Raw genomic sequence first — 25,814 nt, forward strand, 5'->3', positions numbered from 1 at the left:
AGCAATAAATAATGGTGTCGTCTGCATAAAAATGGTACATTGCATTTGACAAATTATTACAAAGATTATTTATGTAGATAGAAAATAAAATGGGCCCCAGCACTGAGCCTTGTGGAACGCCTTTGGTAATGTCCAGTAATGAAGAGGTGGTCCCAGCCACCTGTACACATTGTGTTCTGCTGGAGAGATAGTCTGTGAACCAAGCAGCTGCATTTTTAGATAATCCAACGTGATGAAGGGCTTGAATTAACAGACTGTGGTCTACTGTGTCAAATGCTTTTGACAAATCAATAAATAGGGCGACACAATATTTCTTGCCGTCTACAGCCTCGATTAAATCATTGAAGACCTTAAGAGCAGCTGTAATAGTGCTATGCTGTTTTCTAAAACCAGATTGAAATGGAGATAAAATATTGTTTGATTCTAAAAAATCCTCTAGCTGGTTACTGATGATCTTCTCAAACAATTTTGCTAAAATGCATAATTTAGAAATTGGTCTGTAATTATTTATATTTGTGGGTTCACCCCCTTTTAGCAGGGGAAGAACAAAGGCCGATTTCCAGATTTTTGGAATGCTTTTACTTGTTAGACTTAGGTTAAAAATATACGAGAGAGGCTCAGCAACAAAATCAGCAGCCAATTTTAAGAAAAAGGGTTCAATTTGGTCAGGTCCTGCTGCTTTAGTTGTGTCCAGGCTCTTTAGTGCACTGTTTACCTCGGATATTGATACAGGTGTGAACTCAAAAGTGCAGGTGCTGCGTCTATTTACAGCCTGTGGTGTATTTGGTATATTAACATTAGTTAAACCAGCATTTGACAATTGAGGATTCAACGACTCAAACAAGGATCCGGCAGAAACAAAATACTCATTAAAACAATTTGATATTCTCTTAGAATAATACACAATTCACATAATGTTTTTACTGTTGTGTCTGTGTCAGAGGTGGACATGCATTCTACTGAGGTGGCAAATTATGATATGTCCAGTCTATTGCAGCACCAAGCAAACAATCGGAAAATTCCCGTCATATCAATTCCTAGATATGGTCGAAACTATTTAAAGTGCACTACGCATAATAAACGCAACATTGTTAATATTGCCACTACGGATAATCTTAACAAAAACTCGTCAAAACAGCCCAATACCTATAATATGGGCTTTTTAAACATAAGATCATTGTCTCCCAAGGCGTTATTGGTTAATGAGGTCATTAGAGACAACAATCTTAACGTCATTGGTCTTAGCGAAACCTGGCTCAAACCGGACGAATTTTTTGCGCTCAATGAGGCATCTCCTCCTAACTATACGAATGCGCATGTTGCCCGCCCTCTTAAAAGGGGAGGGGGTGTCGCACTAATATACAATGAAAATTTCAACCTTACCCCTAACCTAAATAATAAATATAAATCGTTTGAGGTGCTTACTATGAGGTCTGTCACACCGCTACCTCTCGACCTGGCTGTTATCTACCGCCCCCCTGGGCCCTATTCGGACTTTATCAGTGAATTCTCAGAGTTCGTTGCTGATCTAGTGACGCACGCCGACAATATAATCATAATGGGGGACTTTAATATCCATATGAATACCCCATCGGACCCTCAGTGCGTGGCGCTCCAAACCATAATTGATAGCTGTGGTCTTACACAAATAATACATGAACCCACGCATCGCAACGGTAATACAATAGATCTAGTGCTTGTCAGGGGTGTCACCACCTCCAAAGTTATGATACTTACATATACTAAAGTAATGTCCGATCATTACCTTATAAAATTTGAAGTTTTGACTCTTTGTCAACAAGCTAATAATAATAATAACTGCTATAGCGGCCGCAACATTAATGCTGCCACAACGATGACTCTTGCTGACCTACTGCCTTCGGTAATAGCACCATTCCCAAATTATGTCGGCTCTATTGATAAACTCACTAACAACTTTGACGATGCCTTGCGCGAAATTATTGATAGTATAGCACCGCTAAAGCAAAAAAGGGCCCCTAAAAGGCGCACCCCATGGTTTACAGAAGAAATTAGAGCTCATAAATTATCATGTAGAAAACTGGAACGCAAATGGCGCGCGACTAAACTTGAGGTTTTCCATCAAGCATGGAGTGATAGTTTAATAACTTATAAACGCATGCTTACCTTAGCTAAAGCTAAATACTACTCAAATCTCATCCGCCTCAACAAAAACGATCCTAAATTTCTGTTTAGTACAGTAGCATCGCTAACCCAACAAGGGACTCCTCCCAGTAGCTCCACCCACTCGGCAGATGATTTTATGAATTTCTTTAATAAGAAAATTGAACTCATTAGAAAGGAGATTAAAGACAACGCATCCCAGCTACAACTGGGCTCTATTAACACAAATACGACTGTATATACGACGGACACTGCCCTCCAAAATAGTCTCTCTATTTTTGATGAAATAACATTAGAGGAATTATTACAGCGTGTAAGTGGGATAAAACAAACAACATGTTTACTTGACCCACTTCCTGGGAAACTTATCAAGGAACTGTTTGTATTATTAGGTCCATCAGTGTTAAATATTATAAACTTATCACTTTCCTCCGGCACTGTTCCCCTAGCATTCAAAAAAGCGGTTATTCATCCTCTGCTCAAAAGACCTAACCTCGATCCTGACCTCATGGTAAACTACCGACCGGTCTCCCACCTTCCGTTTATTTCCAAAATTCTCGAAAAAACTGTTGCAGAGCAGCTAAATGAACACTTAGTGACTAACAATCTCTGTGAACCTTTTCAATCCGGTTTCAGGGCAAATCACTCTACGGAGACAGCCCTCGCAAAAATGACTAATGATCTATTGCTAACGATGGATTCTGATGCGTCATCTATGTTGCTGCTTCTTGATCTTAGCGCCGCTTTCGATACCGTCGATCATAATATTTTATTAGAGCGTATCAAAACATGTATTGGTATGTCAGACTTAGCCTTGTCTTGGTTTAACTCTTATCTTACTGACAGGATGCAGTGCGTCTCCCATAACAATGTGACCTCGGACTATGTCAAGGTAACGTGCGGAGTTCCCCAGGGTTCGGTTCTTGGCCCTGCACTCTTTAGTATTTACATGCTGCCGCTGGGTGACATCATACGCAAGTACGGTGTTAGCTTTCACTGTTATGCTGATGACACTCAACTCTACATGCCCCTAAAGCTGACCAACACGCCGGACTGTAGTCAGCTGGAGGCGTGTCTTAATGAAATTAAACAATGGATGTCCGCTAACTTTTTGCAACTCAACGCTAAGAAAACGGAAATGCTGATTATCGGTCCTGCTAGACACCAACATCTATTTAATAATACCACCTTAACATTTGACAACCAAACAATTAAACAAGGAGACTCGGTAAAGAATCTGGGTATTATCTTCGACCCAACTCTCTCGTTTGAGTCACACATTAAGAGTGTTACTAAAACGGCCTTCTTTCATCTCCGTAATATCGCTAAAATTCGTTCCATCTTGTCCACTAGCGACGCTGAGATCATTATTCATGCGTTCGTTACGTCTCGTCTCGATTACTGTAACGTATTATTTTCGGGCCTCCCTATGTCTAGCATTAAAAGATTACAGTTGGTACAAAATGCGGCTGCAAGGCTTTTGACAAAAACAAGAAAGTTTGATCATATTACGCCTATACTGGCTCACTTGCACTGGCTTCCTGTGCACTTAAGATGCGACTTTAAGGTTTTACTACTTACGTATAAAATATTACACGGTTTAGCTCCAGCCTATCTCGCCGATTGTATTGTACCATATGTCCCGACAAGAAATCTGCGTTCAAAGAACTCCGGCTTATTAGTGATTCCCAGAGCCAAAAAAAAGTCTGCGGGCTATAGAGCGCTTTCTATTCGGGCTCCAGTACTCTGGAATGCCCTCCCGGTAACAGTTAGAGATGCTACCTCAGTAGAAGCATTTAAGTCCCATCTTAAAACTCATTTGTATAATCTAGCCTTTAAATAGACCCCCCCTTTTTTAGACCAGTTGATCTGCCGTTTCTTTTCTTCTCTCCTCTTCTCCCCTGTCCCTTGCGAGGGGGAGTTGCATAGGTCCGGTGGCCATGGATGAAGTGCTGGCTGTCCAGAGCCGGGACCCCGGGTGGACCACTAGCCTGTGCATCGGTTGGGGACATCTCTGCGCTGCTGACCCGTCTCCGCTCGGGATGGTTTCCTGTTGGCCCCGCTGTGGACTGGACTCCCGCTGATGTGTTGGATCCACTGTGGACTGGACTTTCACAATGTTATGTCAGACCCACTCGACATCCGTTGCTTTCGGTCTCCCCTAGAGGGGGGAGGTTACCCACATATGCGGTCCTCTCCAAGGTTTCTCATAGTCATTCACCGACGTCCCACTGGGGTGAGTTTTTCCTTGCCCGTATGTGGGCTCTGTACCGAGGATGTCGTTGTGGCTTGTACAGCCCTTTGAGACACTTGTGATTTAGGGCTATATAAATAAACATTGATTGATTGATTGATATAGTTGTCTTATCAGACAAAGTACCAGATTGAGTAATTAAAGGACTTGGAAAGTCATTTGTTGTCACATGATTTAAAGAAGCTTTTATGGTTTGCCAAAACTTTTTGGGATCATTTATATGTTTTTTGCATTCATGCAGGTAAAAATCAGACTTGGCCCTCTTAACAAGCGAAGTAAATTTATTTCTAAGCTGGCGGAAGCTAAGCCAGTCAGCCTCTGTCTTTGTTTTTCGAGCCCTGGCCCAAGCAACGTCTCTCTCTTTGAGAAGGTTTCCAATTGCAGAGGAAAACCAGGGATTATTTCGACCTTTAACTCTAAGTTTTCGAAACGGAGCATGTTTATTGACTATACGTTGAAATTCATTATAAAAGTATTTCAACGCTATCTCAATATCATCAATTAAAGCAACTCTGTTCCACTGAAAGGCAGCTAAATCGTATATAAAAGCTGGGAGGCAAAAGTTTTTAATATTTCTTTTGCATGTAATAGTGGGTTTTGATTTTGGTAGCTTGCAGTTTCTTACAGCTGCAATTGTACAATGGTCACTCAAGTCATTGGCAAACACCCCAGTGCCAGTGTACTTATGGGGAGCGTTGGTTAGAATTAGATCAAGTAAAGATGATTTTGAGGAGTTTTTAGTATTGGGTCGAGTTGGGGAAGTGATTAATTGAGTTAAGTTTAGTGAGTTGCATACAGCTTTAAGGTTATCAGAAGAGGAAGTCAACCAGTCAAAATTTAAATCACCAACCAAGAGAAGTTCACTAGCTTTTAACCCACTCATAAAGGATTCAAGCGAGGCAAGGGCTTCAGTGGAGGCAGAGGGAGGTCTATAACAGCCTACAATTGCGAGACGTTGGCCATGTGAAAATTCAAGCTGCAGGGCAAGGAGTTCAAATTGTTTAGTGATTGACAGTGATGATAATAAGGTAACATTAAATTTGTTTTTGATATATATAGCCACTCCTCCACCTGTTCGAGGACGATCGCATCGGAAGACATTATATCCATTTATAGCAATGTCCTTGTCAGAGACTGCTTTGGTTAGCCAGGTTTCTGATAAGATAAATATGTCTGCATTGGTTGTTTGAATCCAGATTTTGACTAAGTCTAATTTTGGCAGTAGACTTCTAATATTTGAATGAATTAAACCAAGACCTGACCTAGCTCTAAATTCATCAGGAGTACTGATGTTGTACAAAGCTGGGCCTGGATTTGGTTGCACATTGCCTGATAGAAGAAGTAAGAGCAGTATAAAAATGTTTCGTTTCATGTGGCAAGGTAACCCGATGACAACATTAAAACCTGGATAAAACCTCATCAAGCTGGATGCAATCTTACTTGGAGGGGAGGAAACAGGTAATAGAGGTGAACGGCATCTAGTCCCCCCCCCCCCCCCCCTCCCTCTCAGTAAGCTGTGGAGTCCCCCAAGGCAGTATATTAGGGCCTTTACTGTTCCTAATATACATAAATGACAAGTCATCAGCATGCGACTGTGAATTGTTCCTGTTTGCGGATGACTCGGCCCTGCTGGTATCCGGCAAGGACAAGTCACAGGTGGAGAAAATCGTCAGTGCTGAACTTTGTAGAATTTGCACCTGGCTCGCTGACAGCAAGCTATCCATACACTTGGGTAAAACGGAATCCATCCTATTTGGGTCCCACATCAACCTTAAGAAAGTCAGTGACTTCACTATAAAAGTGGGTGACATTGTTATCACCAGGAAAGATGAGGTCACCTACCTAAGTTCCATTCTAGAGGCAAATCTTTCCTGTGATAAAATGGCATCCAAGGTAATCAAAAAGGTCAACCAACGAACGAGATTTCTCTACAGAATCTCCTCTCTGGTCAACAAAAGCACCATGAAGATTCTATCGGGAACTCTCATTCAACCCTTTTTCGATTACGCATGCACCTCCTGGTACCCCAGCACCTCCAAAACCCTCAAATCTAGACTCCAAACAACCCAGAACAAGCTAGTCAGATTAATTCTAGACCTCCACCCCAGATCACAACTCACTCCTACTCACTTCTCCAAAGTGGGCTGGCTCAGGGTGGAGAACAGAGTAAAACAACTTGCACTGAGCCTAGTCTATAAAATCCGCTACACCTCCTTGATACCGAAGTACATGTCAAACTACTTCCATAACGTAAATGACCGCCATAACCACAATACCAGGGGGAGCTCCACTAACCACGTTAAACCCAGATTCCGATCTAACAAAGGTCTTAACTCATTCTCCTTCTATGCCACATCAATATGGAATGCACTCCCAACAGGTGTAAAAGAAAGTGCATCTCTATCCTCCTTTAAAACCGCACTAAAATAACACCCCCAGGCAACTTCAACCCTAAACTAACACCCTCCCCCTTCCACATCCCACCTCCCCGGATTGTAAATAATCAAATTGTTCTTATGCTTTCTGATCTCTCTCTCTATGTCCACTACTTGCTGTACATATCCTACCAAGTCAGACCTACACTGTTTCAATGTCCATTTCTCTGATGATGCAATTGTTGATGACTGAAGTGCTGATATCAACCAAACCTAGCCCCCCCCCCCTCCACATCCCGGATTGTAAATAATGTAAATAATTCAGTGTATATACTCTGATGATTAACTTGTGTGATGACTGTATTATGATGATAGTATATATCTGTACCATGAATCGATTTAAGTGTACCCCGACTTAAACAAGTTGAAAAACTTATTCGGGTGTTAGCATTTAGTGGTCAATTGTACGGAATATGCACTGTACTGTGCAATCTACTAATAAAAGTTTCAATCAATCAATCAAACTTGAAGTGACATCCCATTCCTAACCCATAGGGTTCAATATGATATCGGTCCACCTTTTGCAGCTACTACAGCTTCAACTCTTCTGGGAAGGCTGTCCACAAGGATGCGGAGTGTGTTTATAGGAATTTTCTACCATTCTTCCAAAATTCATTGGTGAGGTCACACACTGATGTTGGTCGAGAAGGCCTGGCTCTCAGTCTCCGTTCTAATTCATCCCAAAGGGGTTCTATCGGGTTCAGGTCAGGACTCTGTGCAGGCCAGTCAAGTTCATCCACTGTACATGGGCTAATTGGAAGGTTACATGAAGTTTGGAGCTATGTAGCAACTGACTGTGCAGAAAGTCAGTGACTTCTTTGTACTACGCGCTTCAGCATCCTCTGACCCCCCCGTCAGTTTACGTGGCCTACCACTTCGTGGCTGAGTTGCTGTGGTTTCCGAACTCTTCCATTTTCTTATAGTAAAGCAGACAGTTGCCTTTGGAAAATTTAGGAGCGAGGAAATTTCAAGACTGGATTTGTTGCACAGGTGGCATCCTATGACAGTTCCACGCTGGAAATCACTGAGCTCCTGAGAGCGGCCCATTCTTCCACAAATGTTTGTAGAAACAGTCTCTGTGCCTAAGTGCTTGATTTTATACACCTGTGGCCGGGCCAAGTGATTAGGACACCTGATTCTGATCATTTAGATGTGTGGCCAAATACTTTTTGCAATAGAGTATCTTTATTGCCGTCGTGACAGTGTAGATGACATTATTTAACCATATTCAACCTTTCCACAGGAATTTTTTGTAGTTTAAAATTCAGTCACCAAAAATCTTATTTTGAGCGTGAAAGAGCACGTAGCAATCATTTGAGTAACATTCTAGGCAAGTTTTTCTTTACAAGAGCCATGAAAATGAAGAGTGCACAATAAAACAGCGACCAGTTCTCACATTAAACGTTTATTAGAAGGATCCACTAGTTTAATAGCATCACCTTTGTTGTGCTGTCTTTACAATTGAAGTCATAACAGAAATACAAAAAAATAAACGGTACAAGCAAAGATACAAAAAGTATTCAAACAATGAATCAGAACTGCATGTGAGGAACAAACCATAAAGACAGTAAAAAGTTTGAGATTACCAGGCTTTAAATTATGTAATAAAGTTTGTTGGACATATGAGGAGTACGTCTAGTCTACTTCCTCCATCCTGGATGTGTCATCGTCGTCACCTTCAAGCGGGGGCATCTCCTCAGTGGGAGGTGTGGCATTGGTGTCTGCAATCTGATCATCGTCCTCAATGCCTGGAGAAAGACCAGGAATTTTGGTAAGAGAGGAAATACAAAGAAAACAAGACAATTGTTGGGTGGTGTATTCTCACCGAGACCCAGCTTGATCATTCTGAAGATGCGATTAGAGTGGGTCTGGGGGTCGTCCAGTGTGAACCCTGAAGACAGTAACGCCGTCTCAAAGAGCAGTGTGACGAGATCTTTCACCGACTTGTCGTTCTTGTCAGCCTCCGCTTTTTTTCTCAGCGTCTCCATAATGGAGTGATCTGGGTTGATCTCCAGGTGCTTCTTGGCAGCCATGTAGCCCATAGTGGAGTTGTCCCTCAGCGCCTGGGCCTTCATGATTCTTTCCATATTGGCCGTCCAGCCGTAGGTGCTGGTGACGATGCAGCATGGAGAGGAGACGAGGCGGTTAGAGACGGTGACCTGTGGAGACCTACTATTAATTTCTGCTCACAAGTGGGAACACATTTGTCTCAATTAGTTTTTAACACATACCTTCTCCACCTTCTTCTCTAAGATGTCCTTCATGATCTTGCACAGATTTTCAAACTGAGCAGTCTTCTCCTCTTGCTTCTTCTTCTCATCCTCATTCTCAGGCAGCTCCAGGCCTTCCTTGGTGACTGACACCAGGTTCTTTCCCTCAAACTCCTTCAGCTGCTGGACACAGTACTCGTCGATGGGCTCGATCATGTAGATGACCTCCAGGTTGGCCTTGCGAAGGCGCTCCACAAAAGAAGAGTTGGCCACCTGGTCCTTGGTCTCACCTGGAACACCGATATTAGCGTCATGATGGCATTTGCCCCTGACTTGTTGGGTTTTCAAATAAACTACTGAGCGGCACACTCACCGGTGATGTAGTAGATGTGCTTTTGGTTGTCCTTCATACGCGTCACATAATCCTTCAGGGACACCAGCTCATCTCCAGAAGATGAGGTGTAGTACCTCAGCAGCTCAGATAGTTTCTTCCTGTTCTGCGAATCCTCGTGAATGCCAAGCTAAAAAACAAAACAAAACACAATGCTTGTTTTTGGAATATGTCCATACATTTGGACAGAGCTGCACTACAGAGCTTCTGGATGCCCACCTTGATGTTCTTGGAGAACTGCTCGTAGCATTTCTTGTAGTTGTCCTTGTCCTCTGCAAGCTCAGTGAAGAGTTCCAGGCACTTCTTAACCAGATTCTTGCGGATTACCTTGAGGATCTTACTCTGCTGAAGAGTCTCTCTGGAGATGTTGAGAGGCAGATCCTCAGAGTCCACCACACCTTTGATGAAGTCTAAGGAAAGTTGGAAAAGTGATAGGTATTGTTTGTATTTCAGCCGATGCCAAATCTGTACTTCTGATATGATGCTGTTACCTGAACTCAGTTAAAAATACATACAAATTGATTTAAAAACAGTGCTTTTATTTTTACATAATTTTTTTACACGCAACTTCAACAGAATAGTACCAGTAGTTTAAATACTTTTATATTAATAAAATTAAGTAATAAACTCAACAATAAGAAATGCTAATCCACAACAAATGCTTATAATTACTGCAGCAAAACCAGCAGCATATACCAATTTCAGAAAATCGATTTGATTTATAAAAAGGTTCTAAATTGATTAATCACGATTCCATCTGCACTCAAACATTGAAAATGTATCAAATCTGTGGCAATACAAATGTACTTTTATTTTTTGTCTTCCCCATAAACAACTTTGAACAGTTTAACATTTTCCAAAGTCTAAAAAAGTGTGATTTTGAAATAAGAAAGAACAAATGGAAGTGCCATAGTATTGCAATATTTTATAACTGAAAATTGCGTCAAGGTATTTTTTTTAAGTGCAAAATAACAGTATACATGCAAGCTATTATTCTGGGACTCACATTTTTAGTGCAGTCTGACATCATGCAATGCACAGCTATTTTATTGTGAAGTCCAGAAGTGTGCACTTGTTTTTTCTAGCACACTTGACAGTGCTGCATTCGGGGGAGATTCGTAAACAAAAAGGTACCCCGAGTCTCGAGTTGAGGCTGCCGTATTTTTCTCAGCAATAACCGTACAGGACTCTCCTCAACTATTATAATTTTAAAAAATTACTCAGTGTTTCAATGGTTTGTGTTGTACGATCATATTGTAGTGTCGTTCACTTCCAGCACCTGAACCAGATCCGGCTGCAGAAAAACATTAAACATTACATTCCATTTTCAAGAGGGGCCAACTTTTTAAGCCTACATTTTATTTGTTTCAGGCTGAAAAATGGTTCTGTGACCACTACTGGAGTTCGGATAAATCATTTTGCTCTTACTAAAAAAGGGGCAATTTATCCCCAAATACATATTTTTTAAAAATGTATGTAGTGCTTTGTCCATTTATTCAACTCAAGCATGTATTCAAGATAATCAACAAGGGTTGTGGCATGCAGATGGCACCATACAGTTTAACTTCTACTTGAAACAGAAGCACTAATGTCTACAAGTAACCCAAATATGTGTGTGTGTGCGTGTGTGTGTGTGTGTGTGTGTGCGCGCACGCACGCGCACCTGCGTTCATGCATGCTCCTTAGCTGCTGTAGCTACCTCTGCTAGCATGAATGTTTACTCCAGTGGTACTGTTAGAACTTCAGTGCTTACATTTCCAACTCGTTCCCATTTGAGTCGTCACTTGTCCCGAGTATTTTTTGGGAAAAAATTAGGAATACCCATACCGAACACCACAGCTAACTAGAGACTATATGAGCATTTGCAAACATGAACGTCAAGTACTAACAGCACACCCTCTCATGAGTATTGGCAAGCACGTTGCCCGCGCTGATTTGTTAGATTAGTTCAATTGTATGATCTGCAAATCGAGATAAGAATAATAGAGCGTTGGCCACTAAGATGCAATGTCAATATTGACAGCTTTTTTAAAATTTGGTTTTAGTCTGGCTAAAACTAAAATACATTTTCGACAAAAGACAAATTCCAGTCATTTAAATTTATATAGTTTTGGTCTAGTTTTAGTCAACAAATTTAGATCATATTTTAGTCAGCTAAAATTGCATTCAATTTACTAGACTAAAATATAAAGTATGAAAGATAAAGCCTCTTTAAAAGGTCATTTGAAAGCACCTTTATTTAGACTACCTGCAAAGGTATTGTTTAACACTAAAGTAGCATGATCTTTTGGTCAGGAATTAGGTAATTTTCTGCTCCATAGGTCAATGGATATAAATATATTTTAGGCACTTTTTCTATTTTTTATGCTCTGGCAAAGCAGGAGTGTATGTGTGTTGTGAAACGGAGTTACGATGCATTCATTCCTTAATCTTTATTTATTTATGAGCGCGGGAGAACCGGAAGCAGCAAATACACTTATGTGGCGGGACAAATTTCACCCATCCATCCATTTATTCTCTACCACTTGTCCCCCTCGCAGTCGCTGGGGCTAGAGCAGGGGTCTCAAACTCAGTTTACCTGGGGGCCACTGGATGCAGAAACTGGGTGAGGCTGGGCCGCAAGAAAAGATTTCTTAAAAAAAATCTAACATGCACTTTTTAATGAATTCACCTTCTTTGAATGGCTTTCCCGCCCTAGCAACCATCTCACTCACCATGTAGCTAGCTTTGACTGCTGCATCGCTATTTTCGCTTGCTTTCTTAACAAAATCTTGTTGCCTCAGTAGACTGGTTTTAAAATTTGCAACCCGGTTCACTCTCTCATCTCCCTGGTATTTTGCATACTCCTCAGCATGTCTAGTTGTATAATGACGTTTCAAATTGTATTCATTGTGCACCGCAACTTTCTCTGTATCAACTACAGAAAAGAGCTATAAGGATTATTCATAAAGTAGATTACTTAGAACACACTAACATATTGTTTATTAATTAGGGTTTATTGAAATTACAGGAGCTAGTAAAGTTACAGACATTATGTGTCATGTTTAAGGCTAAAAGCAAAATATTACCAGCAAATTTACAAAAAATGTTTGTCATCACTTTTGAGAATGAAGAGCATAGAAGAAAAGGTCATTTCCAACATCAGAATTCAAGGACAACTTTAAAACAAATGTGCATATCAGTGGTGGGGGTTAAACTACGGAATTCTCTTTACAATGAGATAAAATATTGTAAAAATATATTCCAATTGAAAAAATATATAAAGACAAAACGGTAAGATCATATGGACAGCCATAAGTGTTCACATTTTGCTTTATATTTATTATTTTACTTATTTTTGCCTGGTTTTGTATTTGTTTTGTATCATCCCGTGGTGTATATTACTTCTTTTTTTTTTGTTCGGTTTGTACATCATGAAGTTTTGCACTTCTTGTGTTTTTGTGTGTATTTTTTTGTTTGTTTTCGTTATAGTTGGATGTAATTGTTGGTTTATATGATATCATTATGTAAGACTACGTATTATGTTGAAGGGGGCAGAAAAATATAAGATTTTTCTGCATCCTGCTCCTTCTCAGGCATTGGTGTGTAAATGTATAATTGAATAATTGAGGTATAATTGTCTATCGATCAAAGATACACATCAATGAAGGAGATAAATAAAAATGAAATGAAATAAGACACGTCGGGGTGCCCCTGTGCTCAACAAAGAAATATTGCATCAAAAATTGTCTCTGGGGAGACAGGAAGAGTTAGGGCTGCAAAGGATTCTGGGTATTTGTTCTGTTGTGTTTAGGTGCGGATGTTCTCCCGAAATGTGTTTGTCATTCTTGTTTGGTGTGGGTTCAGTGTGGCGCATATTTGTAACAGTGTTAAAAAATAAATAAAACAAAATATGACCACCCTCAGTGTGACATGTGTGGCTGTTCCTCAAGTATGTCTTGCAACAACTTGCGTGTGTCTGCAGAAGCCTCATACAATATGTGTCTGGGCCGGCACGCTGTTAGCATGGAGAAAAAGATGATGCAGTGACAGTTTCTACAGGACACTAAAGGCAGTGCCATCATCACGGCACGCCCTCAATATTGTGAGAGCCTTATACCACATCTTGACCAGTTGATCTGCCGTTTCTTTTCTTTTCTTTTCTACTCTGCTCCAAACCCGGGGTGGACCGCTAGCCTGTTCATCAGATGGGGACATCTCTACGCTGCTGACTCGTCTCCACTCGGGATGGTTCCTGCTGGCCCCACTATGGACTGGACTCTCGCTGATGTGTTGGACTTTCACAATATTATGTCAGACCCACTCGACATCCATTGCTTTCGGTCTCCCCTAGAGGGGTGGTGGGGTTACCCACATATGCGGTCCTCTCCAAGGTTTCTCATAGTCATTCACATTGACGTCCCACTGGGGTGAGTTTTCCTTGCCCGTATGTGGGCTCTGTACCGAGGATGTCGTTGTGGCTTGTACAGCCCTTTGAGACACTTGTGATTTAGGGCTATATAAATAAACATTGATTGATTGATTGGTCTTGATTAGTAGATTCCTTCAGCTCCGCACACAACGCTGTTAAGCGCCATTCATTTAAAACTCGCGGGCCGCACTAACATTAAACTTTCATGTTAAGGTAGGGGCCGCAAAATAACGTCTCGCGGGCCGCAATTGGCCCGCGGGCCGCATGTTTGAGACCACTGGGCTAGAGTCTTTCATTTGTTAATAGATGTCCACTTCCCATAAAAAATAGGAAACGCATCAACTTTTCTTTTTGCTGCCCATGTGACATTAGCGCCTTGGACCACATTAAAAGTTGTAATGTCTTTAGATTTATGTAAACGACTCCTTGAGGTAAAGAAAATAAATGTTGGTAAAAAAAAAGTAATACGGTAGAATTAGATTTAACTTAGTTGTGTAGATAACATTGCATAATAGCAGTAGCTTCTCCCATTCAATGTGGAACATGGTAAAGCCAAATATTTTTGTTTTCGCGGTGAAAATTCAAACTTCCTCATCTCATGAGAAAAAGCAGCTGATTGGCACTCCTTTGTAACTAACTCCCGCCCCTCTTTCACATGTAGGCTGTTAAAGAGCTGCGATTAGATATATTACGGACTTGTCGCACCTTTCTACAAGATGAACTTAAATATGATTGAATTTAATTGGTGTCAACATTTTCGTCTGGTTTTTATTAGTTAATTAAAATGTCAGTTAATTGTGTTAATGTCCCGGTCAACGTGCCTTTGTTTTGATTAGTTATCTTATTTTTACCTGCTCTAATGTATAAAACTACAACCAAGTAAAAATAACAACTTTCAGCAAAGAGCGGGCACGGCTGATTCTGTGGGCAGGCATGGCCTAGACCAGGGGTCACCAACCTTTTTGAAACCAAGAGCTACTTCTTGGGTACTGATTAATGCGAAGGGCTACCAGTTTGATACACACTTAAATTGCCAGAAATAGACAATTTGCTCAATTTACCTTTAACTATGTTATTATTAATAATTAATGATATTTACGCTTAATTGAACGGTTCAAAAGGAGAAAACACGAAAAAAAATTACAATTAAATTTTGAAACATAATTTATCTTTAATTTCGACTCTTTAAAATTCAACCAAAAAAAAGAAGACAAAAACAAGCTAATTCGAATTTTTTTGAAAAAATTAAAAAAAATAATTTATGGAACATCATTACTAATTTTTCCTGATTAAGATTAATTTTAGAATTTTGATGACATGTTTTAAATAGGTTAAAATCCAATCTGCACTTTGTTAGAATATATAACAAATTGGACCAAGCTATATTTCTAACAAAGACAAATTATTATTTCTTCTAGATTTTCCAGAACAAAAATTTTAAAAGAAATTCAAAAGACTTTGAAATAAGATTTAAAATTTGATTCTACAGATTTTCTAGATTTGCCAGAATAATATTTTTGAATTTTAATCATAATAAGTTTGAAGAAATATTTTACAAATATTCTTCGTCGAAAAAACAGAAGCTAAAATGAAGAATTAAATTAAAATGTATTTATTATTCTTTACAATAATAAAAAAATATATATACTTGAACATTGATTTAAATTGTCAGGAAAGAAGAGGAAGGAATTTAAAAGGTATATGTGTTTAAAAATCCTAAAATCATTTTTAAGGTTGTATTTTTTTCTCTAAAATTGTCTTTCTGAAAGTTAAAAGAAGCAAAGTAAAAAAATTAATTAATGTATTTAAACAAGTGAAGACCAAGCCTTTAAAATATTTTCTTGGATTTTCAAATTCTATTTGAGTTTTGTCTCTCAGAATTAAAAATGTTGGGCAAAGCGAGACCAGCTTGCTAGTAAATAAATACAATTTAAAAAAATAGAGGCAGCTCACTGGTAAGTGCTGCTATTTGAGCTATTTTTAGAACAGGCCAGCGGGCTACTCATCTGGTCCTTACGGGCTACCTGGTGCCCGCGGGCACCGCGTTGGTGACCCCTGGCCTAGACTGACCTGAACGACCCGCTTCAAGAAAGCGAGCGTTAATCTTTGTCAACAAAAAGTTGCTTTATTTTGAGAAGAAAAAAAAAAGTGCAATCTAAATTGCATGTCGGGAGCGCTACAGCTGGTCGCGCATCTAGACGGGCAAAAATAAGGAGAGAAAGTTGAAGAGAAAGGTATTTCAAGTTAATTAATGCATTTTTTGTTCAAGCCTGTGAAAACTACCCTAATTATTTTGATATTACTTCCGACAAAAACGTCTAACTTTACGCCGTGTGCGTCTTCGAACCTCCGTTTGGACATGTGTCGAGTGTGCATGTTGTCCCTGTGCAAGCGTGGGGGGTACTCCAGCATACTCCCACTTTCCAAAAATATGCATGTTCGGTTCATTGGAGACTAAAAATTGTCATTAGGTACGAATGTTAGTGTTAATGATTGTCTATATGTACCCTGTGATTGGCCATACTAATTTGGGTTAGCTTGTGAATGAGCTAGTCCATAGTACGTTAGTTAGCATTAGGCTAGCAGCATTTGCGCCAACCTTCATCCTAAATAACTGTATTGCTTTTTTCAGTTTATTCCATAATATATTATTAATTTAGGGTGATTCCTACATGTATGTGCACTTCATATGTATACATATATATATATATATATGTATACATATATATATATATATATATATATATATATATATATATATATATATATATATGTATTTCCTTAGTGTGCTTTTCTTTACAGTGACTTCATGGTGGAGAATATCAACAAAACACCTCCAGCTATTTTTTTCATTTCTAATTCAAAAGACTGTTTACATATTGGCAAAATAAATTGCAACATTCAGGGAGGGCAGAATATAGTGTAGCCTGTGTTACCTTTTACAATAAGCAGCAACAATTGAAATTGCTTCGAACAAAGAGAGCACAGTCTACAAAGTCAAATTCCTTGTGTTAAACATACTTGGCTAGTTAAAGTTGATTCTGATAATGGAATAAAAATGCTATAATACATTTTGTTTTTAAATATACATAAAGCATTTGTTTAGCATTTTTTAAGAAAATATATGCATCACCATCGCAAATCAAAATGATCATGACGTCATATATATTATGATTTCATAATAACCATGCCCGTAGCCATGCCACCACCGCCACACACATAGTGGCAATCTAGGGGAAACCCTGACGGGACAAAGGTAATCGATATTATGCCTTGTGAATTAATATTTCAAAATGTAAAATATAGCGATCCATAATTGATCAAAACGCTAATTTAACCCAATTCTGTTGTGAAACAGAGTTCCGGTATTCATTCCTATTCTTTGGCGTGCTGCCAGTGTTTGCGTGTGCAGTCGGTACTCACTGAGGTATTCGGGTATAAGCTCATCACAGTTGTCCATAATGAAGACCCGTCGCACATAGAGCTTGATGTTGTTCTTTTTCTTCTTGTTTTCAAAGAGATCAAATGGAGCTCGGCGAGGCACAAACAAAAGTGCGCGGAACTCCAGCTGGCCTTCTACTGAAAAGTGCTATTAAAAACAGTACATTAAGTTTGCTCCTACACACAAATAACTTTCAAGTCGAGAATGTCGCGGTACCTACCTTGACAGCCAGGTGGTCCTCCCAATCGTTGGTCAGACTCTTGTAAAACTCTCCATACTCCTCGTTGGTGATGTCATCTGGGTTCCGTGTCCACAGAGGCTTGGTCTTGTTCAGCTCCTCCTGATCAATGTACTTCTCCTTAATCTTCTTTTTCTTCTTGTCGGAGGACTTTTCGTGGTCGAGCTCCTCGTCCGAACCGACGTCCTCGATCTCGGGCTTGTCCTCGTCCTTGTCTTCGTCCTTGTCCTCGTCCTTCTCCTTGTCGTCCTCCTCTGCCTCGTCGTCGCTCACTTCCTTGTCTCGCTCTTTCTCCACCTGTATGATAACTTAAGTCAGTTACTGTGCCTGGATTCGGTTTGTTTCCTTCACTAGAGCTGTGGTTACAGTTCAACATTACTCTGGTTGTCTGCATTAAAAACATTGGTTGTGATATTAGTCTTGTGCTAAAAAGCCTACTTACATGGAGAGTGATAGGGTAGCCAATAAACTGCGAGTGCTTCTTTACAATCTCTTTAATCCTCCGCTCCTCAAGATATTCAGTCTGGTCATCCTTTAGGTGCAAAATGACCCGGGTGCCACGCCCGATTGGCTCATCTGAATGAGAGGACAGGTTCCCAGATAACCTCACTACAGCAAATGTGCGTCATTAACAGTACTTACGGTTGTCCACTGAGACTGTGAATGAGCCTCCAGCCGCAGACTCCCACACATACTGCTCATCGTCGTTGTGCTTGGTGATCACTTTCACCTTATCGGCCACAAGGTATGCAGAGTAGAAACCCACGCCAAACTGACCAATCATGGAGATGTCCGCTCCGGCCTGCAAAGCCTCCATGAAGGCTTTGGTTCCTGACTTGGCGATGGTGCCTAGGTTGTTAATCAGATCTGCCTTGGTCATTCCGATGCCTGTGTCGATGAGGGTGAGGGTGCCTTCATCTTTGTTGGGAATGATTTCAATGTTGAGATCCTTGCCACTGTCCAACTTGGAGGGGTCGGTAAGGCTCTCATAGCGGATTTTGTCCAAAGCCTTCAGACAGAAATGAGAATCAATTTGTAAAATTTTTAGAGTCTGGTATTGCTGTTGGAATTCAGTGTTTCTTTCGGGTTTACAGAGTTTGGGCTAAGGAACATGCAGGGATATGTATTGCTCTTCCGCTTTGACAGTTATCAATCCCTTAAGATTTTGCAGGCTTTTTTGTGACTGCGGCCACAATACCCGAGTTTGCAGCAGCTTTTTGAAGCTGGTGGTTTGTTTTAGGGTGTTCTTTGTAACATTAATCCCCAAAAGTACAGGATGTCAACAAATCTAACAAAGTGTGCTTCACATGCAAATGTGTGTATAGTAAAAAACAAAAACAATATTCATGGTTTGCTAATTTTATTACCACAAAGAGTAACAAAACTTAACGTTCACAAGTTGCAGACAATCTCCATGTATATTTTGGGCTTAAAAAGTGCTTGTCCATTGTAAACAGTTTTGCCTTTAAAAAGGGTCATTTTAAGATTTTGTTCTACATTTTACATTTCCTGGTGGTTAATATAACATGCAATAGTGGTTCTTTGCTCAAAATGTTGCATAGATTATAGACCATCTTCAAGCTACTTTCTGACTGTCTTTTCAGAATGTGTTATGTCTCTTATGAAGTGCCTCCACTTCGACTGTGTCCACCTTGTCAGCTATGTTGTAGTCTTTAGTGCTTCCATAAGGAGTGTACTGACAGATAAGTTAGAACTTTACGCTACTTTGTGTTAGAAATGGCATCAGCGGAGGATGCATGTACGAGCGAGTCTGCCCCACAACAAGAGACTCACGCAGAGCTCTTTGGGTAAACTTTTGCCATATATGGCTATATCAGCTGACATAACAGGCAAAATACGTTATTAAAGTCTCAAATTCCAAACGGCTCGTTTGGAACAAATTTCGAAAAAGGCAAGATTGATAAATATCTCCACCATGGCTCCATGGTTTGAGTTCACATCACACAAAAATAGGTACCAATAGGTAGGAGAAGTTGGGCTTGCATAAATAGTTGGTGACATTGTTATGTGGCGCTATTCCTACATTGTCCACACAAGAACAATCAAGTTTTGATTACACAGCGAAAATGACAATTGGTTGAACTGTGCGGGGATTGCAAAATTGCAAGGCCACACATAATTCGCAGGAATTGGTTGAATTTGCCTGCGATGAGGTGGCGACTTGTCCTGGGTGTACCCTGCCTTTCACCCGAGTGCAGCTGGGAGAGGATCGAGCGCCTCTGCGACCCCGAGAGGGACAAGCAATAGAAAATCGATGGATGGATGGTAGAATATGCAAAAATTGGTAACATCACAAATTTGTGGATTGTAAGTTATCTTTATTATTTCTATTATACATTTATCAACTATTTTTTTAAGAACGCAAGCATGCAGATACAAAAATGACATGCTGTAAATATGCAGTACTTATGACAAGGCTATATAGTCACAAAAAAGCAAGTTATTGAACTGCCCTCTATGGAAGGATACCTTAGGTACTTATGTTGTGGTCAGGTGCTTAAACTCTCATTAGAAGCAGCAATTTGTTTTTGTCAGAATTAGAAATTTGGGGAAAACCGTGTTATTTAAAACACATGTCCATAAAGTAATTCAGAGGATATAAAAAATAAAATGATAACTAAATACAATTAATGATATTTGGGGTAACAATGTAATGAATGGACACATCCAAGGTATTTATAAACGATAACCATCTTACATCAGATGAGTTAGAGATGAGCTCCCGGAGGAAGATTTCTTTGTTGGAATAGAAGGTGTTGATGATGAGGGACATCAACTGAGCGATCTCAGCCTGGAATGCAAAAGTCTCCACCTCCGCATCATCCATTTGTTGGTCGACTATCTCCGACATCTAAGCACAGAGACATACGCTCATTGTTATTGAAAAATAACAAGTTATCACAACAGTTCGGTGTGGGCCAGAGGGGTTTTCTTAGGGTTGGTTGGGGCAGGGGAGCAAAGCGAAACAAGATAAATTTCAAAAACATAATTAAAATAAAATGTTTATTTGCAGGTAATTGAGCGCGCGGACGTGCGTGACGCTCAGCGCGCGCTTGCAGGACAGATTTTACATGTGAAACGGTCTTTTCCTGACTCTTTTGTTATCGTGCTTGGTGACTTTAACAAGGGAAATTTGAGCCAGGAATTACCAAAGTATAGACAGTTTATTAAATGCCCGACCAGAGAGGAGAACACTTTGGATCACTGCTACACTACATTGAGCAAGGCTTTTCATGCGGTCCCGCGCGCTGCTCTTGGACTATCAGATCACGTGATGGTACACTTAATCCCTTCATACATATAGAGACTGAAACTGGCTAAACCTGTTATGAGGACCATTAAGTGTTTCACCGCCGAGTCTGTGGACGAGTTGCGTGCATGTTGGAAGACGACAGAGACCGGAGTACATTCAAAGAAGCGAAGTACCACTTCAACAGGGAAGTGGAGAAAGCTAAATCTGTGTACTCTAACCGTCTACAGGAACAGTTCCGCTCCAATGATTCTGCGGCCATTTGGAGAGGTCTAAGTGCCCTTACAAACTATAAGCCCAAAACCCCTCAGGCCCTGAATGACCGGACTCTCGCTCAGGCCTCAACACACATTACTGTCGTCATGAACGGCCTTCAGCTCATCAAAGCCCTGCTCCCCCCACCATCACCCTCCCCACCAATGCCAGCACTTCATTAAAGGAGTTAAATGACTCCAAGGACATCACAGGTTTCCAGGACATTCATAGGACTGTAAAGGCCCTCTCCATCCAAGAAGAGGATGTACGCCGGCAGTTCTTGAAGCTGAATACGCGGAAGGCCCCCGGGCCGGATGGTGTCTCCCCCTCCACTCTCAGACACTGTGCGGATCAGCTGGCTCCTGTCTTCACTGACATTTTTAACACCTCTCTGGAGCTATGCCGCGTGCCGTCCTGCTTTAGGACCTCCACCATTGTCCCTGTCCCCAAGAAAGCACGGATTACAGGACTAAATGACTACAGGCCGGTCGCGCTGACGTCTGTGGTCATGAAGTCCTTTGAGCGCTTGGTCCTGCCCCACCTCAAGGACATCACTGCCCCCCTCCTGGACCCACTGCAGTTCGCCTATAGAGCCAACAGGTCTGTGGATGATGCAGTGAACCTGGCCCTCCACTTCATCCTGGAGCATCTGGACTCCCCAGGAACCTACACTAGGATCCTGTTTGTGGACTTCAGCTCTGCCTTCAACAGCATCCTCCCTGGACTGCTACAAGACAAGCTCTACCAGCTCAGCGTGCCCGACTCCCTCTGCAGTTGGATCAATGACTTCCTGACAGACCGAAGACAGCACGTGCGGCTGGGGAAGATTGTCTCGGACAGTCGAACCACGATCACTGGTGCTCCTCAGGGCTGTGTACTCTCCCCCTGGCTCTTCTCCCTGTATACAAACTGCTGCACCTCCAGTCACCAATCCGTAAAACTGCTCAAGTTTGCGGATGACACCACCCTCATCGGGCTCATCTCGAATGGCGATGAGTCCGCCTACAGGAGAGAGGTGGACCGGCTGACGTCCTGGTGCAGCCTCAACAACCTGGAGCTGAACGCCCAGAAAACAGTGGAGATGATCATGGACTTCAGGAAAGTCACAGCCCCACCATCCCCCCTCACCCTGATTGACTCTTCCACCTCTGTCCCCATTGTGGACTCCTTCCGTTTCTTGGGCACCACCATCACCCAAGACCTCAAGTGGGAGCCGACCATCAGCTCCCTCATCAAGAAGGCGCAGCAGAGGATGTACTTCCTGCGGCAGCTGAGGAAACTTAAGGTGCCGACCGAGATGCTGGTGCAGTTTTACTCAGCCATCAGAGTCCATCCTGACCTCCTCCATCACAGTGTGGTACAGTGTGGTTCCCCGGCGCCACAGTCCAGGATAAGCATAGACTGCAGCGCATCGTACATGCTGCTGAGAAGGTGATTGGCTGCAGGCTCCCATCCCTCCAGGACTTGTTCTCTTCCAGGACCAGAAGGCGTGTGGGTCGGATCACAGCTGACTCTTCTCACCATGGACACAAACTATTCTCCCCTCTCCCCTCAGGCAGGAGACTACGGTCCATCCAGACCCACACCTCCCGCCACCTGAACAGTTTTTTCCCCTCGGCCATCAGGCAAATGAACAATAACTCCTAACAGTAGCTCCTTGAATTCCTTCTAAGTCTATAACATGATCTGATAGCTCAGTTACAGCTGTTTTTATTACCAAATATTTGTTATATGTGTTTTATGTTGCACTATTGCACCAAGAAAAATGTGTAGTTTGTGAACCCGTTCTCAAACAATGGCAATAAAACTATTTTGATTCTGATTCTGATTCTAAACTGCTTTAACATAGGTGAGCGCCACTGAAACAGGTGGCGTGACAGACTGCCGCCATGTCTACCGTCCATCTTTAATCCATTTTTGGACCAATCCCATCGCAATCTGCTCTATGAACGGCATTGTTGTTGTTGGGGTGGTGTGGCTCAGTTGGTAGAGCGGCAGTGCCAGCAACTGGATGGTTCCAGGTTCAATCCCCGCTTTCGCCATACTCGTCACTGCCGTTGTGTCCTTGGGAAAGACATTTTACCCATCTGCTCCCAGTGCTACCCACACTGGTGTAAATGTAACTTAGATATTGGGTTTCACTATGTAAAGCGATTTAAATCACTACAGAAAAGCGCTATATAAATATAGTTCACTTCACATTGCATAAGTTATTTTATTACACACTGTGTGATTGAACAGATTAACAACTACGCTATTTGAGATTTAGTAGTGCATTTTGTCAAATTAGAGCCTTATTTTAAATATAAATCAACAAATAAAAACTTGTTGTGCTGCACAGAGGACATCCTGGGCTTTCCAGTGGAATGGGATTTGTTTGTAAGATCTGTGCTCCAGCATGTTTTGTGGGCACAAGGAATTACATTTATCCAGTTATTGTGATTTAATTGAAGAATTTGAGTATGCTGACTGCTTACTATTACATTTATGGTTTGAGGTGGTTTTGGTAACATACAGTTCATTTTACAATACTGAAATCACAATTTTCCGCTGTCCTTCGTGGTGGACAGGAGGACTTCTATTACTAACATTATGATTGTTGATTAGGGCTGGGCGATATGGCCTTTTAATATCTCGATATTTTAAGGCCATATCGCGATACACAATATATATATCTTGCCTTAGCCTTGAATGAACACTTGATACATATAATCACAGCAGTATGATGATTCTATGTGTCTACATTAAAACATTCTTGTTCATACTGCATTAATATATGCTCATTTTAAACTTTCATGCAGAGAGGGAAATCACAACTAAGTCAATTTAGCAAAACTGTATTTATTAAACAGTTATTAAGCAGTGGCACAAACATTCATGTCATTTCAAAACAGAAACTGCAAGATTGTCAGAGGCATTTTAAAACAAGCTATAAGTGCACTTTTGTGAATGATGTCACTAAGATGACATTTCAAAACAACACTAAATTAAAGTGCACTTTTTGTACAGAACGCCACTACAATAGTTTAAAACAAATACAGCGCGCTTTTGTGCATGATGTCACACAAGATATTTCAATAAGTGTCACATAAAAATGAGCTGCATATCAAATAGTATATGTCCTACGGTGTTGATGTGGAAATAGTTGCTTCGGCATTTAGTTGGTGTGGCACCGAACGGAGATGTTGACATGTAAAGAAATATTGTTGATGCAAAAGTGCATTTGTGTAACCAAGAAAAAAAAATAAAGTGTTTAATGTTGTGCGGTTTGTAATATGACTAGAAAACAAAAACCCGCTTCAAAATCTTAAGAGGGCTGGTAAAATAATTGGCATGCAGCCCCCTAGTTCCCCTCCAAAAATATTTGACAAGACCGTGAGGAAGCAGGGTCTTAATATCACCCGTGACCCACACCACATACTTCAAAGTGAAATTGTGTTGATGCCAAATGGTAAACGGTGCAGAACAGCAACATACAACTCAACAGGTATAGATTTTCCTTTGTACCACTGGGAATCAAAGCACTTAACAGAAAAGTACTGTAATAACCGGACACATATTTTTTTATATATATATATATATATATATATATATATATATATATATATATATATATATATATATATATATATATATATAAAACGCTGTGTCTTAATGCCAAGACAAATTTCTCCACAGAGACAATAAAGCTAATTATTCTTAATATTATTATAATTATTATTAAAACAGCATCACAAAATGCTAAAAACATGAAAAACTAAGGTAATACTTGTGTGCAAACATATAATGAAAATGTATGGACAAGTAGTGTTTTCTCTTCAATGTGTTTTTTTTTTTTTTACCAAACTGAGGAAGTCAGGAATAATTGCTACAATAAGCACATTTAGTAGTGCACAGCTTTTCGAAACAGCATGGATACAGCATGATACTGATAAAGCATGTTCATATACCGCCCACGATTCGCACTGCGTCTAAACATGACAGTCACGTAGTTTGGCACCACCTAACGGTTTGATTGGCAAACTGCAAGCTTCTAGAAGGTACGATATCCTCAACTCGTATTGTTTCAATTGGAAATTCTCGTCGGAAGAATAAAAGTGTAATGGCAGCGTGAAACGCCAGGTGTATGTTACATATGATTTGGGATTTTTATGCCAATCCACTAATACGACAAAAATATGTTTAATAAACAAAAAATAATACTTTCCATTATTTGCCCAACTGTATAGTCAGGATACAGATTGAATGAAATGCACGCTTGCTTTAAAGTGAATGAGTAAAGTGAGAGCTAATAATAATTAATTGGATTTTAAATTATTTTACCTTAGTCCTCGGCGGCTGTGAGTAATGTTCAGTGTTGACACCACGCGCAACAAAGTGACAGTACCGGCTCGCTGAGCTTCTTTATAGCGTTTCCTCAGACCGTTCGAGAACGCCAACCTAAAAGCCCCAAAAGCTTCCAGAACCCTCTGGAATCTTCGTGCTGAAGCGGCTGCTGATTGGTCTGATGCGCTGTCGGTAGCAATGGGGCGGGACAAATAAAGCGGAAGTTGTCAGTGGCCATGAGGCGTTCAGGGAACATTCCAGAACATCTTAGAAAAGTTAAAACGTTACCGCCACAGCACTTTCTTTACGAAGCCATCTTCATATGTTTATGAAATTTGAGAGAAAAAAATACAGTTTGTGTTTTTCAGTTCGTTTTTATTACAAATGTGAATTATTATTTTTTCAAATGTTACAAAAAGACAAGCCTATACTTTCAATG

At 40.7% G+C, this 25,814-nt stretch overlaps 1 protein-coding gene across 1 annotated transcript; it reads right to left on the reverse strand.

The window, feature by feature from the left end:
• Positions 1-8,216: 8,216 nt before the first annotated feature.
• On the reverse strand, positions 8,217-25,540 carry hsp90aa1.2 (heat shock protein 90, alpha (cytosolic), class A member 1, tandem duplicate 2). Its single transcript, XM_062045162.1, has 11 exons — positions 25,373-25,540; positions 20,243-20,395; positions 18,166-18,532; positions 17,966-18,099; positions 17,506-17,820; positions 17,267-17,432; positions 9,652-9,842; positions 9,415-9,562; positions 9,063-9,331; positions 8,657-8,990; positions 8,217-8,579 (listed from the first exon to the last, which is right to left on the reverse strand). Exons 2-11 carry the CDS (start codon positions 20,393-20,395, stop codon positions 8,467-8,469), a joined length of 2,190 nt encoding a protein of 729 aa, XP_061901146.1. The 5' UTR covers positions 25,373-25,540; the 3' UTR covers positions 8,217-8,466.
• Positions 25,541-25,814: the final 274 nt, after the last annotated feature.

This window comes from Entelurus aequoreus, linkage group LG04 (assembly GCF_033978785.1).
Source record: "Entelurus aequoreus isolate RoL-2023_Sb linkage group LG04, RoL_Eaeq_v1.1, whole genome shotgun sequence".
NCBI classification, from domain to species: Eukaryota; Metazoa; Chordata; class Actinopteri; order Syngnathiformes; family Syngnathidae; genus Entelurus; species Entelurus aequoreus.